This window comes from Triturus cristatus, chromosome 1_2, assembly GCF_964204655.1.
Source record: "Triturus cristatus chromosome 1_2, aTriCri1.1, whole genome shotgun sequence".
NCBI classification, from domain to species: Eukaryota; Metazoa; Chordata; class Amphibia; order Caudata; family Salamandridae; genus Triturus; species Triturus cristatus.
The window spans coordinates 863326136-863340940 of record NC_140580.1 but is presented as its reverse complement, the minus strand read 5'-3'; the positions used below and the strand labels follow the sequence as shown (position 1 = coordinate 863340940).

The 14805-nt window shown below is 46.6% G+C and overlaps 1 protein-coding gene across 3 annotated transcripts in view; it reads left to right on the top strand.

The window, feature by feature from the left end:
• Window positions 1-14805, top strand: part of ARHGEF16 (Rho guanine nucleotide exchange factor 16) — a 267432-nt gene that overhangs the window by 221291 nt on the left and 31336 nt on the right. For all 3 annotated transcript variants that reach the window (XM_085609144.1, XM_085609149.1, XM_085609136.1), the window contains exon 12: window positions 4998-5207. In XM_085609144.1, coding sequence (XP_085465270.1) covers window positions 4998-5207 — 210 coding nt within the window. The remainder of the gene's footprint in view (window positions 1-4997; window positions 5208-14805) is intronic.

Sequence of the window (14805 nt, the reverse complement as noted above, 5' to 3'; positions counted from 1 at the left end):
CATAGATGACAAGGAACAGTTGAACAGGAGGTCCAGAGGTGACAGGGGACAGAAGAGGTAGGATATGAGCCACAGGTGAAATCAGGCTACGGAATGAACAATAAATGGGGAGATGAGGGCTTTTAGGGCCAGACATGTCACAGGGCAGTGGGTACATGTGGTTCTCAGGAGACACTAACAGTAGTTGACATAGAGTTCTGCTAAAGGAGACCAAAGATTCCTGTCCTTGCCTGTGGCAGTCGTTTAGTTGAGGAGGGCCACGGGCTACATGTTTGGAGGGAAGGTAGATCCCACAGGGCATGTATGATGGCATCACCACACCAAGCAGGCAAGAGCGGAAGTGGTTGTCAAATCATTTTCTTTCTGACCCTTTGAGAAAGCGAGTTGGTCTGCCTTATTTATAATGACACCCTTTAAAGTCTTGAATCACATAGTTATCAGTGTGTGCCCATTCGGATTGGTGGGGGTTACAAGGCCAGGCCAACCCAACCTCACACCACTCACAGCCAAAGGCTGTGCACAGCAGGCTGTAGGGTGGTAGCAGGGCCTGGCCACAGCCCTAAGCTGCAAACACAGTAATGGACATCTTCTATTACATAAAAAAAAAAAAATGAAAGCATAGGTTAAAGTGACGTTCTAGTTAGGAATTCTAATAATATTTTACTAAACTTGCCCCTGACTATGCACAGTGTTCTTTGAAATGATGTAATTTGATATGTCATGAGTATTGCTATGGATGCTATAATTTAATGTGGTATAAGTGATTTAATATGAAAGGATGCATGGTAAAGTGGGGAGTTGTTGTTCACTTAGTCTGCATATCGAGTTCACAACACTGTTCACAGGTGCTTGAGTTATATTAGGTTTTGGTGGTGTGAAAATGATAACTTTAAATTTTAACTATAACTAGAATTTGTAATGTTTGTGTAGTTTAAGTTGGTTTTGTATACAAATAAATAATACAATAGAAATAAATTATTGTGTTCCTAACTATAACTTATATTCAACCTTTGTATTTTTTCATTGAATTTGTATGTTCTTTTATTTTTCTCTATAATTTATAATGGAGTGGCATGGCAAAAAGTGGTGTGCAGTAAAGTACAGTGTAGTACACTGGTGTACAGTGGAGTAGGGCGGCTTTGAAGGTTGTAGAGTAGAGTGATAAAGAGTGCAGTGATGTAGAGTGGTGCACAGTAGACTGCAGTGACTTGGAGTGGTGCAGAGTAGAGAACAGTGGCGTAAAGTGAAGTGGGGTAGAATAGAGTGGCGTAGAGTACAGTAGCACAGAGTAAAATGGTGCAGAGTAACTAGCAGCGGCGTAAAGCAGGGTGCAATGGCATTATCCTCAGTGGCGTTGAGTGGTGCAGATTAGAGTGGCATATAGTGCACTGAGGTAGAGTGTGATGGAGTAGAGTGGCATAGAGTGAAGTGGGGTAGAGTGGTGTACAGTGGCAGAGCGCAGTGGCATAGAGTAGAGTGGTACAAAGTGGAGTAGAGTAGCATAGAGTGCAGTGGCATAGAGTGATGTACAGTGCAGTGGCATAGAGTACAGTTATACAAAGCTGAACAAAGTGGCATAAAGTGCAGCAGTGTAGAGAAGAATGTCGTAGAATAGTGTGGTGTGCAGTGGAGCAGCACTGTCTTGAGTGGCGTAAAGCAGTTCAGAGTATAGTGCAGTGACAGAATGGTGCAGAGTAGAGTGCAGTGGCGCAGAGTGGACTGGCATAGAGTGGCGTGGGGCGGCATTGAGTCAAGTGGATTAGAGTGCAGTGGTGTACACTAAAGGTGTGCAGAGTGGAGTGCAGTGCTGTAGAGTCGTGCATAGTAGAATGGCATATAGTGCACTGGGGTAGAGTGCAGTAGAGTAGAGTGGCTTAGAATGGAGGGCGAGTAGTTTGTCTTGCAGTTGGATAGAATAGAGTCACATAGATTGCAGTGGTGCAGAATGGTGAAGAGTAGAGTGTAATAGCGTACAGTAGAGTGGTGTAGAGTGGCATATTGTGCACTCGGATAGAGTGAAATGAAGCAGAGTGGTGCATAGTACAGTAGAGTGCAGTGGTGTAGTGGTGTACAGATCAGTGAAGTAGAGTCCACTGGCCTAGAGGAGAGTGGTGCAAAGTAGAGTAGAGGGGTGTTGAGTGCAGTGGCATAGTGTAGAGTGGTGCAGAGTATAGTAGCTAATAGTGCAGTGCTGTAGAGCGCAGTAGCAGTAGAGTGGTGCAGAGCAGAGTGCTGTGAAATAGGGTGTTTTGGAGTGGCTTACAGTAGAAGGGTGCAGACCAGAGTAGAGTGGCACCAGAGTATGCAGGCCCTGGACGAGGCGCCCCCTTTACCCTGAGCCTTTTTGGGCCCTGTGGACCCTAGATAGATAGATAACTAAATTAAACGTTGCCACTGTTTGAGGAATCTTCGCAGCACTTTGCAGACCTATTCTATTCAAACCCATTCCATTTTCTACATTGGCTGATGATGCAAAGTTTCTTGGTGATTAGTTAATAGGGGAGGGTGCGCATGCCCCCTCCTCCCGCCATGAGCCAGCAATTGGCCCCGGGGACCCCATCCCCGATGCTGGCTCTTACATTGTGTCTCAGAGAGTCAACCGAAGGGGCACAGTGGTTTTCCTGCCCGCACACTTGCAGGCAGGGAAACACATCTGCTCCCACCCAGCGGGAACTACCTCTCTCCCGGGTTGCCTGCATGTGAAGCGGGTTGGCTGTGAGGACTGGCCCCTGCGTCCAACCCCCCGCAAGCACCCAACCCTGCACTGGGCACAGCCCTTGGCTATGCTCAGCGGAGGGGTTGGCCACAGGGACCCAACCCCGTGCCCATGGGGGTGGAGGGTGGTTGGCTGCGACCACGTCCACCGTGGCACATCCATATAGTAAATGGGGAAGGGACATGCATCCCCCTCCCCGATTTTGGCCCAGGACCCCATCTCCCAGGGCGCGACAATCAAAAATAAGGGGAAGGGGGACATGTGGCCCACCACCCCAGGCCAATTTGGTCCCAAGGACCCCTCCCCAGGGCCTAGGCAATTGTTAGTATGGGAGGTAGGCCACTCTGCCCTCTCCCCAGGCTAATTTCGGCCCGGGTACCCCATCCCCAGGGCTTGGTCAGTCATTAAAGGGGGAGGGGGAACGCAGCCCCCTCTCCCTGGGCTGGTTTTCTCCACAGGGACCTCATCCCATGGCTAGTCAGTCAATGGTGGGTGCCCTAGAGCCCACCCAGGGCACCCACTGCTTCTTTGTTGAGGGCCGTTCTCCCCGCCTCCAGCGGGAGCCAGCATTGTTTCCGCATGCAGGGAGCAGCAAGTAATGCAGGAGGAATTATTTCATCTGTTTCCCTGCCCGAGATGAAACGTCGGCTCCCAGCGGGCGGGAGCATTTCTTCTTCTCTTGCACGCTGGGAGCAGACTACTGTAAGCACACTTGCCAACTTTTTAAAACACTTGTACCTCAAAAACTATTTAGTATATTAACACCAAACCAACAAAACAAACATTCTACTACTTTCATGCAAAATCTGGTGTAAATCAATTTATCAGTTTGGGCTGTAGTTGAAAGCATAATTTACTGTGAGAGTTAAAATGTGAAAACAGAATTGCCCATGAACCCACTTTAAAAAAAATGTTCTCCTCTGCACTGATCTGCATGAAAAATTGGCATACTGGAGCTTATCTGGCTACACAAAGCGATTGCCAAGTGTGTTGCAAATGTGTCCACGAGCTCAAATGTTATAGGGAAATTAAGTATTTTCAATTGAAAGTGTGGCTGACCATACCTACACAATGACCATTGACGCTGTGCAATGAATATATATTCAGGGTTGTCATTCAAGCTTACGGGATGCTTACACCTACAATTCTCTGTTTGGGATAGTTATTCAAATAAGTTGGAGTGCATATCTACACCTTTATCCCTCAGGATGAGTACAGTATTGAAATGGGGACACATTGAGAAACGCAAATATATATGAATGATTTCTCATTGGGTCTCAACATGGGTCCTTCTCCGGCACTTCTCTCAGTTACATGAGTGAGCCTGATGGTTGCTGTTATTACTGAACTGTACTGTAACAATGATTAAAGTGGTAACATGTCTGTAGCATTTAGTCCCTGAAGTGATTATAAGAAGGTTCTGTAACCTCTTCCTCACATAACACTGTTGAGGCATAGTGAATGAAAGCACAGAGAAACACAGGTGTTGGGTTGTAGAGGACTGTTTATGTGCACTAGAAACCTCTTTTGGCCGAAACATGTTCAGTATATCAAAGTGAACAAATTATCTGATTTATTTTTTGTCTCAGTCCTTAGAATTAACACTTTCAGGCTGTTCCCCCCTCAGTACTGCCTTTACCCTGTGAGCACCAATGCTACCACACAGTAGCTTGCACTCCATCATCTCCAACTATACGTAGGGCAGCAGTATGCTGCTTCTTCATCTAACAAAATCCTGTATCTGTCCCTCGATCCGCCTATTGTCTGGAACATAGATCTCATTAGTTCAGCAGCTCCAGTGCAGTGATAATATGAAGCGAAGTGTGGAATATGGGTGTCCTTTAAAACACACCGGTTTATTAGTGTTCCTGGTGTGTGCCATATCTACAACACGGTTTACCCTCAAGCGCTATGAAACGGAACCTGTTTCGTGGCCAAGATTTTACTTGCTTTCTAACGCTGATAGATCTTCTGCTTGCAGCAATTCAAACTGCTGTCAACATTTGCTCTGTAATCACTGTTATTGTAATCTAATTATGGTTGACTTAAATGACGAGTCCTGGCAAGTGATTTCAATGCAAGGGTTATGTAAAAGTCATATTCTTAAATTGCAGTTCTATTAAGTTAGATCATGTGATGGCATTTTGGTGCAACACTATTTCATGGGAACAACTGAAGAGAAACCTTTGTGCATGAAGTAGCAGGCAGATGTTTTAAAAACTACAAATAGGTGGTATAGGAGCCCGTTTTCAACATGTGCTTTAAATTCTTTCCTGTGCAGCGATGAGAGCTATGTGGTGATGGACTACGCCAAAATGGATCAGCTGGCAGTCGACAAGATAGACACTAATGATCCTCAGTCATCTCCCCCAATCAAGTCTGGGACAGGTACTCTGAGCCGCAGCTTGTCCTGCCCTTATCTTTTCCAAGTGACCATGAGGAAGAACAGCGAAGGGAAAATGGAGCAGATCACTTTGTCTACAGATTCTCTGTAAGTGGACACATGATGTTATTTTGCAAATGTTTTAGAGCACCTGATGTGTGCCAGAAAGGATGTTATGGATGGCAGTGATTGATTTATTAGCAGCAGGGGTAAAAAAAAACACCCAGGAGAGTTTCAGTAAACTACGCTTAATTATGCAGAGTGTTATGCTGCAATGACCTAGAGTTTTTAAACTATTCTGCAATTATAACGCAGAGAAAACAAATTAATTACTGCATTGGAATGTAGAGACTTGGGTTCAGGTCATGCTGTACATCACTTTCTGTTTTCGGTAATCTGGTCCCTAATATACTCTACACCACACTGCACAACATATAAGATTTAAGATGCTCGTGGTGGAGAAAATGCTTCAAACCAATGTAAAAGCCCTGGATAGCACTATGTGTACTTTTTTAAGCTTATCTATTCAATTAGAAATGTGAATCTCTACGTAAATCATTCTAGTTATAAAACAAACATAAGTCTGATCCAAACTAATTAGCCAAATGCACTAAATGCAAGAAAATAACCCCAGAAATATTTTAGCACATAACTAAATCCTATGGGGCCTGAAACGAAGGAACAGCATTTAGTCACGTGCAGGACTGAATATTTGAGAGACAGTTTTCTGTAAAATTGCCCACAAATCTGAGAAAAGATGTAAGTGAATTCCAGGTGTTGAGCCTTGGGCTTGGAATCTCCGTTCCTACCTGCTGAGATGAATGTCCAGCTGCGGGGATATCAACCACAGTTGTCTGGTTTGCTGGAGGATATTGGATGGGTGGCCTGGTGTTCAGCTATAAAGTATATAGTCTCTACTAGGCTCTTAAAGTTTGTTCTGTCTTTCACCAAAAGTTAATGTAATTCCGTTCTTTCTCGTGTGATGCAATCTGTTATTGGTCAAAGATGAGCCTAGATGCTCTTTGTAGCTCAGAGAGGTCTTTGTCGGTAGGCGCATGTTGAAAGGAATTGCAGTAGTCCTGAATGTAGGTGACTACTGTGATTTTAATTGGGAGCTGCAAGACTGGAGGATCAACCCCAAAGTTCGGGTTTGTGGTGGAATATGTCCTTGTTTTACATTTTTGCAGCGTGAATCTTTCTGGATTCACTATGGCGTGCATTATTCTGCCATCTAGTGGTTGGGTCCGGAATTGTAGTCTTTTCTCTTTTTTTCTTTTTTCCCCGTGGCCCAGGTGGGTGTCGACATACCACCATTTGGTGTACTTCGTGACGTTGACGCGCTTCCTCTGGAAGCTCCCACCTTTGGTCGCCATCTTCAGATTCTTTTTTCCGCCGTTGGGTCTGGATCGTTACCGGAGAGTTCCAGAGTTTTGGAGAGAGAATTGACAAAAAATAGCAGAAATCGATGAAATCACAGATTTTCAATACACCCGACTAGAGGTCAGGTAACCGGGACGACGAAGGAGAAGGATTTCACACGAGATCTCGAAGTTACAATGGAAAATGCGCACACAGGGGGCTCCCTGAGCGCGGCGATGGGCAAAACTTTTAAGTTTTGCGACAATTGCCACAACAAATACGCCCAGAAGGACCAGCATCCAGTCTGCAACCTCGGCCTGAATCTCGACCACAACAGCGAGGACTGCAACGCGTGCTCGGCGTTCACACGAAGACCCTCAGAGTAAGAGAGAGGCAGAGAAGGGCGAACTACACCATGCAGGGGCAGGGGCCACCTCATCGCTCCGAGACTTGGGCCACTCCAGTGTAGAGGAGGACAACATCGCCAAAGGACCTTGAGGACTGCACAGTCGTTGAAGTCCAAAAGAAAACGTTGAAGGAGGTAAGAGTTGCCGACCCCCAGACGCACGACCGACACTCGTAAGAGTGAAGCAAAGTCCTCAAAGGGAGCATTGCCATCGAAACACTCGGCAAAAGCAACAGCACCCAAGGACAAGCAGCACAGCGGATCCTTTAAAAAGTACTCCCAGACGGCGAAAACCCACAAGAAATCAAGGTCGTCGAAGGTTGCCCTCGAAAAGGACACCTCGACCCCAAGAAAAGAAGGGTCGACAACGACTTTCGACGTCAACGACCTCGAAGCGAGACGCTCCAACTCTCGACGCCGTACAAGCTGCCAAGATGGAGAGGAAGAAAAGGAGGCTCGAAGCCGAAATGGTGAGCAATCTGCAGCGAAAAAAGGACTTCGAAAAGATGAGCCAGTGCACCATTCCGCCAAAGAACGCGGCCTAGGTCGAAAGGGGCGACGAAGACCCTGAGCCGCCGAAAACGCCTGAACCGGTCGAGGAACAGGAGGAAGAGGCCCTGGATTACTTCGAGGGTGAAGGCGAGAAGGATCAGCAAACCTACCAGGACTCGACGTCCTCGGAGGCGCAAGACTTGGAGTGGCATGACCTTGATGCCGAATTACCGGAAGGAGAAGACACATACCCTTCAAGGCATTCACCGCCAGACGATATGGGGGTCTATAATATGGTGGTGAAAAAGGCTGCAGAGACATATGGAGTGGAAGAGAAGCCCAAGACGTGTTTTCTCCTTTAAACTCTGTTACCTCAACAAACAAGGAGTCAGTTCCTGCCCATGCTCCCTAGTGTGCTGGACCAGGGCAGGGAGGCCTTCAGAGAGACAGCTGTATGTAAATCAGTGACCCCGAGGACAGAAAATAAGTACAAGCACTCCTCAAATGACCCTGCATACATTCAGGGATCAGTGCCAGCTGATTCAATAATTACAGCAACGGCTAGGAAAAGGGCTAATATAACCAAAAATGCTGGACCACCTCCAGACAAGGAGAGTAGAAGGATGGACCTCATGGGGAGGAAAGTAGAACGAAGTAAGGTAATTCATTGGCGCATCGCGAACTCAAACGCTCTAATCAACAGGCACGCATACTAGCACTGGGAGGAAGGTGGGCAACACCTGAAGCATCTACCAGAACAGTACCAGCAAAGGGCAGCCCACCTGGTAGAGGAAGGAAAAAACATGGCTAACACATGTTTGAATTCGGCCTTTGATGCTGCGGAGATGTCCAGCAGGCAGATGATGATTGGGGTGACAGAGAGAAGGCACGCATGGCTTAGGATTTCAGGCCTCAAGCCTGAGGTACAGAACAACATCCTAAACACATCCTTCAACGGGGAGAAACTTTTTGGAACGCCAGTTGACGACAAGTTAACTCAGCTCAAAAAGGACAATGAGACAGCAAGGTCCATGGGAACACTGCAGTTCAGAGGGATGAGAAGGGGTACACTCTCAAGAAGGGCAAATGGTAAGGGAGGCAACCTACCCAGTACATAGCACCAAACCTTCCAACAAGGTTATCAAGGAAACGGCCAGGGCCAGCAGCAGCAGGGTCAGCAGCAGCAGAACTGGCAGTACCAGTCATGAGTCCAGTCCTTTGGAGGGCGCTCAAACGGACTAGGACAGGCACAGAGAGGAGGGCAACAACCTACCTCCAAGTGACTTTGCCGTAAGTCAAACGCCCACCCTAACAACACCTCTAGGGGGTCATTAAAACAAAAGACAAAACCAAAACCTGATTTTACAAAACAAACAGTTCCTCGAACATATACCACCAGTCGGATGCAGAATAAGGGACTTCCTCCAGGAATGGAAGAAGGTCACTACGGACAAATGGATACTAAACATCATACAATACGGCTACTGTATATACAAACGCTTATCCAACTGGGTGTCTTAATCCATTGGGGAAAGTCCTCGATAGAACCGGAACAGGTGAAGATATTCTTAGGGGCAGAGATCAACACCATACAGGGCAAGGTGTTCCTCAGCACAAAGAGAACTTTGGCAATACTGAAGGAGACATGTCCTTACCACAAGGGGCAAGCTGTGACAGTAAGGACAGTGAGCAAACTAATGGGAATGATGGCGTCATGCATACACCTGGTCCCAAATATTCGCCTCCACAGGAGACCATTCCAAGAATGGATACAGCAGCAATGGTCACAGGCAACAGAAAGTTGGGAAGATCTAGTGTTTGTCACACACGCAGTGCATCAGGAAATAGCGTGGTGGAACAAGGGAAACATGTCACAGGGGAAACCATTCACACCGCCAACTCCAACAGTGACCATCACGACAGAAGCCTCCCAAATGGGGTGGGGCGCACACATGAACAGGCTCAAGGTGAGGGGGTTATGGTCGCAGCAGGATGCAGTCAAACACATCAACTACCTAGAGCTAAAAACATTGTTCCTAGCCTTAAAAGCCTTTCAGAAGGAGCTGTACGGGAACAGGTTGTTGATCCAAACAGACAACACAACCACCATGTTCTACATCAGTGGTACTCATAGTACGGCCCGCGGGCCGCCAGCGGCCCGGCAAGCCTTTCTTAGCGGCCCGCGGACCTTGCAGATATCGTACCCAGACATGCCAACCCTCCCCATTCAGGCGGGAGACTACCGATTTCAAGGCTAGTCTCCCGCCTCCCGATTCAAGCATCCCGAAACCCGATTCCTCGGGGGGTTTCAGCTGACTGTGTAGAGCGCTAATTCTTCCAGCAATAATCAGAGTGGCGATGCAGGGGCTCTAGAAAGGGTGAGAAAGCAAAACAAAGCCTCATCAACAAGCGGATGGTCTTTTAAAGACCTGTGAAGTACTCGGGGCGGCTGTGTGTGTACCTGCCGGGCTGCCACAGGGGGGGGGGGGTTGTATGCACTGCCAGCAACCTGCCAGGCCAGTGCACAACACTTGCATCACCCTCTCTCTGCCTGCCACTGCGCCCGATTCAAGGCCCCATTCTCCCGATTTTTTTTTTCAGAGAGGAAGGGAGAGAGAGAGGGAGGGAGGGAGACGGAGCTTGCACTCCGTGTCCTAGAAGAATCGAAAGTCACCTTCATAATAGCTAAGAAATATGGAATTGTATGGCAGGACTGGAGGTGAGGATCAAGTTACTTCAAAGACTGCCTCGAAATAAAACTACTTGAAAATGTAATCAGAAGATCATTATACCGTCCTTAAGAGATCCAGCGGCCTAGGCTATAAAGAGAAAACCTTAAAAACCATCACCCCTCTTGACAAGTCTGCCCCAAACCAAATGTGACCGAAGCCTGCCTCCTGAATCTTCTGCCTTGCCGATATTGCTAATGTTGATGAAGATACAACTGTAAAGGGGCTGCCTCACAACTCTGGAACGTAAAGGGCCCCATTACGAGTTATGCAGAGAGGAATTAACAGATTTTTAAAAATTGTTAATTTGGAGAGGGAAGGAGAGAGGGAGGGAGGGAGACGGAGGAGGGAGGGAGACGGAGGAGGGAGGGAGGGAGACAGGGAGGGAGGGAGACAGAGGGAGGGAGGAAGACGGAGGAGGGAGGGAGACGGAGGACAGAGGGAGAGGGAGGGAGACGGAGGACGGAGGGAGATGGAGGACGGAGGGAGACGGAGAGAGACTGAGAGGGAAGGAGAGAGGGAGAGAGAGAGGGAGGAAGGGAGGGAGGGAGACGGAGGAGGGAGGGAGACGAAGGAGGGAGGGAGATGGAGGAAGGAGGGAGACGGAGGAAGGAGGGAGGCGGAGAGAGACAGAGAGGGAAGGAGAGGGAGAGAGACGGAGAGGGAAGGAGAGGGAGAGAGGGAGGGAGAGAGGGGGAGGGGGACATAGAGGGAGGGAGACAGATGTTTCGAAAGGTTTTTTTTTTACTCTAGCTCCGCCCCCCACTGATCCCGCCCCCACTGACTCCACCCCTACCAGTGCGGCCCTCGGCCACTAACCACACTGTAATTTTGGCCCCCGACAGAAAGTTTGTGAGTACCCCTGTTCTACATCAACAAACCAGGAGGAACGCAATCAGTGTCACTATCAAGGCTAGCACAGGAAATATGGAGATGGGCCATTCCACTAAGAATAGACCTACTAGCGATACATCTTCCAGGGAAGGACAATGTGGAAGCAGACACTCAGCAGGCAGACGTCAGCATCGCATGAATGAGAGCTCAACCAACAGGAAATATAGAAGCTATTCAGGAAATGGGGACCACCGCAAATAGACCTGTGTGCAACACACCTAAATGCAAAATACCAACACTTCACATCTAGACAACCAGGCCATCAGTCCCAAGGGAATGCGCTATAGATAAGTTGGTCAAAGACATTTGCCCACGCTTTCCCCCGATGCCACTGATACACAGGGTACTCAACAAATGCAGGATCAGCAACATGACGCTAATACTAATAGCACCCCAGTGGGCCAGACAGTCCTGGTTCTCACAAATAGTAGAAATGGTGCAAGCACCAGCACACAGATTCCCAAGGAGAAGGGACCTGTTAACAATTCAGGACGAAAGGGTGCTACAGCCAGAGAGCCTCAGCCTGGCAGCATGGCTCCTGAAGACCTAGAATGTGCACACCTCAAACTACCAGCAATGGCGGTGCTAAGGGAGACAAGGAGACCTACCACAAGAAAGTGCTACGTAGCAAAGTGGAAGAGATTCTCCGAATGGCGCATTAGAGAGAAACTACAAAGAAAAATTACAAAGGAATCAACAGTATTAAAATACTTAACGCATCTACTACGAAATAATAGTGGCTTACACAAGAGGAGAAACAGTAAAGAGTTTCTTCACCTCCCTAGTAGTAAAAAGATTTCTGGAAGGGGCAAAGAGAATCGCACCTCCAAACAGAATGCCAGCACCAGAATGGAACCTCAACGTAGTTCTAACTCAATTGATGAAGGCACCATTTGAGCCTATTCACAAACCTACACTGCACATGCTCACACTACAAACAGCCCTCTTAGTAGCTATCACATCGCTACGAAGAGTGAGCAAGCCTAACGCTTCAAGAGCACTACCTACAAATACACAATGAAAGTATTGTAATGAGAACAGACCCACATTTCATGCCAAAGGTGGTGTCACAGTTCCACAGCAATCAGACAATTCAAAGACCAAGTTTTTTCCAAAAACCAACCACAAGTACAGAAAGGACGCTACACACGCTGGACGCCAGAAGGGCGATAATGCACTATATAGAGAGGACAAAGGAGTACAGAAAGACAAGGCAGTTCTTTGCATCCTTTGCAAGCAGTTTTTTGGGACGACCAGTTACCAAAAATACCATTGCACGGTGGATTGCACAAACCATACAACTCTGCCACATACAAGCAAGCCAACAGTTACAAGGAGCAGCCCATGCTCATTCAACAAGGGCAACAATTGTGCTTCTAGCAAACACACCTATCCAAGACATCTGCCAAGCCGCAACATGGTCTTCAGTGCACACGTTCACTAAGCACTACTGTGTAGATGTTCAGATGAACAAGGAAGCGCAAGTGGGACAGAAGGTCTTATAACACATATTCCGTAACCAGAGCTCATCTTCCACCCAGACACCACAATAACGACAAACCACTGCAAAGTCTATGCACAGCATAGTGAATCCAGAAAGATTCACGCTGCAAAACGTATAGTTTCTTACCTGTCGGTGTAGTTTTGCAGCTTGAAGACTTTCTGGATTCACTTGCGATCCCACCCTCCTCCGCCAGAAAGATGAGACAGGAGGAAAGGATTAAAACAGGAATAAGACTTTAAGAGTTAGAAGAAAAGAAACCGTAGCACAAGACAAGAAAAAAGAATCTGAAGATGGCAACCAAAGGTGGGAGCTTCCGGAGGAAGCGCGTCTGTGTAGCGAAGGACACCAAATGGTGGTATGTCGACGCCCACCTGGGCCACGGGAAAAGAAAGAGAGAAAAGACAACAATTTCAGACCCAACTACTAGATGGCGGAATAATGCACAGCATAGTGAATCCAGAAAATATTCAAGCTGCAAAACTACACCGACAGTCAAGAAACTATACGTTATAGAGGTAGTCATGGGAATATCACTATCAAAAATAATTTACAAGTTATGTGCTTCATAGGCGAGCTTCAGAATGATGCCTATCGCGTGAAGCCACGAGAAAAGGAGAGCTGAAATATCTCCGGTTCCATAAAAAGAACTGTTTATTTCTGGCTGTGAGGTACAACTTCGTTATTGTATTTCATGTATGCCCACAAAGAAGCCAAGAATTAAGGACCACAGATCTCTCTCCCTGTGTGAAGAGATGTGTATAGTGTACATATGTTTGGTGTATGATATGTTAGTATAGCATAGCGGCCAGAATTGAATGCCCGGTATTGAATAGGTTTGGCAAGTGGGTCTGAACAAAACCCACTCTGTTGTATGTTGTCTTGTGTACTTGGGATGCGGTATAGCCGTGTGCAATCTTCAATAGGAATGAGGTGGGCAAATTTATTTAAGATAGATCGCCTCCTGTAATGGCACAGACCAGCCAAAATTAATGTTAAATATTCCCACTGGTGTAGATCCATTTTCTGATGCACCACCAACACAGTTTCTACTCTGTTTACACAGTAAACCTGGGGTTTGATTTATTAGTTAGGAGGGAATCTCTTTAAACCAAAACTGAGGTCCGAATGTTCACACATAAAAGTATCTTCAGAACGACTTAGCACCATGATGGATAGATTGGCAAAAGCGTTAGACCTTACATGCTTCAACAAAACCACTAGATATGAATAGAAATCGAAAAGGGGCAAAACAGAGATCATTTTGATAACAAATATAATGGAAAAGCTATAGTTAATGCCCTTATACTATTCCAGTAGACTCGTTTCTTTGTAAGTCAGAAAATGAGCCATGCTTTAGAAAGCAAATCATGTAGAGCAGTTTTTCACCAGCCAACAGTGAATGAAAGACTATGGTGCAATCTGTACACATCGGCTCTAGTTACTTTCCTGAAGCACAGAACACTCCCAAAGATCAACAAGTACCATCACACAGAAGGCTGAGTTACTAACCAATCCTCCTCATACGCCCTCTCCTTTGCCTAGAATGTCCATTATTTGTGCGATAGAGAATTTATTGATGTCACTCTAGCCAAAGTCTCTTGTTTGCTGACTAGGTATGACATTAGATAAGATATTCAGATTGTACTCTTAGATATACCATGTTTACTTACAGGTGCTTTGAACTAACACTCTTGGTCCATTGGTCTGTTATTGTCATTCACATTTTCCATCCACCTACCACAGCATAACGCATGGAGCAGTGTGCCATCCCAATCAATGTTTTACAAAAACTATAATATAACATGGAAAAAGCCAGAAGGCTGGCAACCAACACCAGCCCTATTGGCTTTCTTACCCAAATGCTAATGGGTCAATGATATAGACACGACTAGGATGATAGGGAATTGGAATGGTGGGGTCATATTTCGAGTTACACTGGTCCTGCTTGCATTGTTGCGAGAGTTATTCATTATCTAAGGTGGTGGCTCCCAAATGGTTCACCAAATGAAGCAACATGGGGTTCTTAAGCTAAATAAAATGGCAGCTACTGTAGTTTAACTGGTCTTTGATGCTTTCTTTACAATTGCTCTCTGTTGCTTGTTTTTTAATTGACTCTGGGCCTGAAGGTGGATGAGGTATTCCCCATTTAGTCTATCAACTTGGCCAGAACAGTTAATACTGATCAGTGTTTGCATATGATCAACAGACAGAGAGGGTTAAGCCCTTATTCAGGATTTGGAATGATGCTTGAGTGCTTCTGCAGTCCTCCCCACTCTTAGTGTTTCTTTTCCTGTTGATCCAGCGGAAGTGTGTGTAAACTTT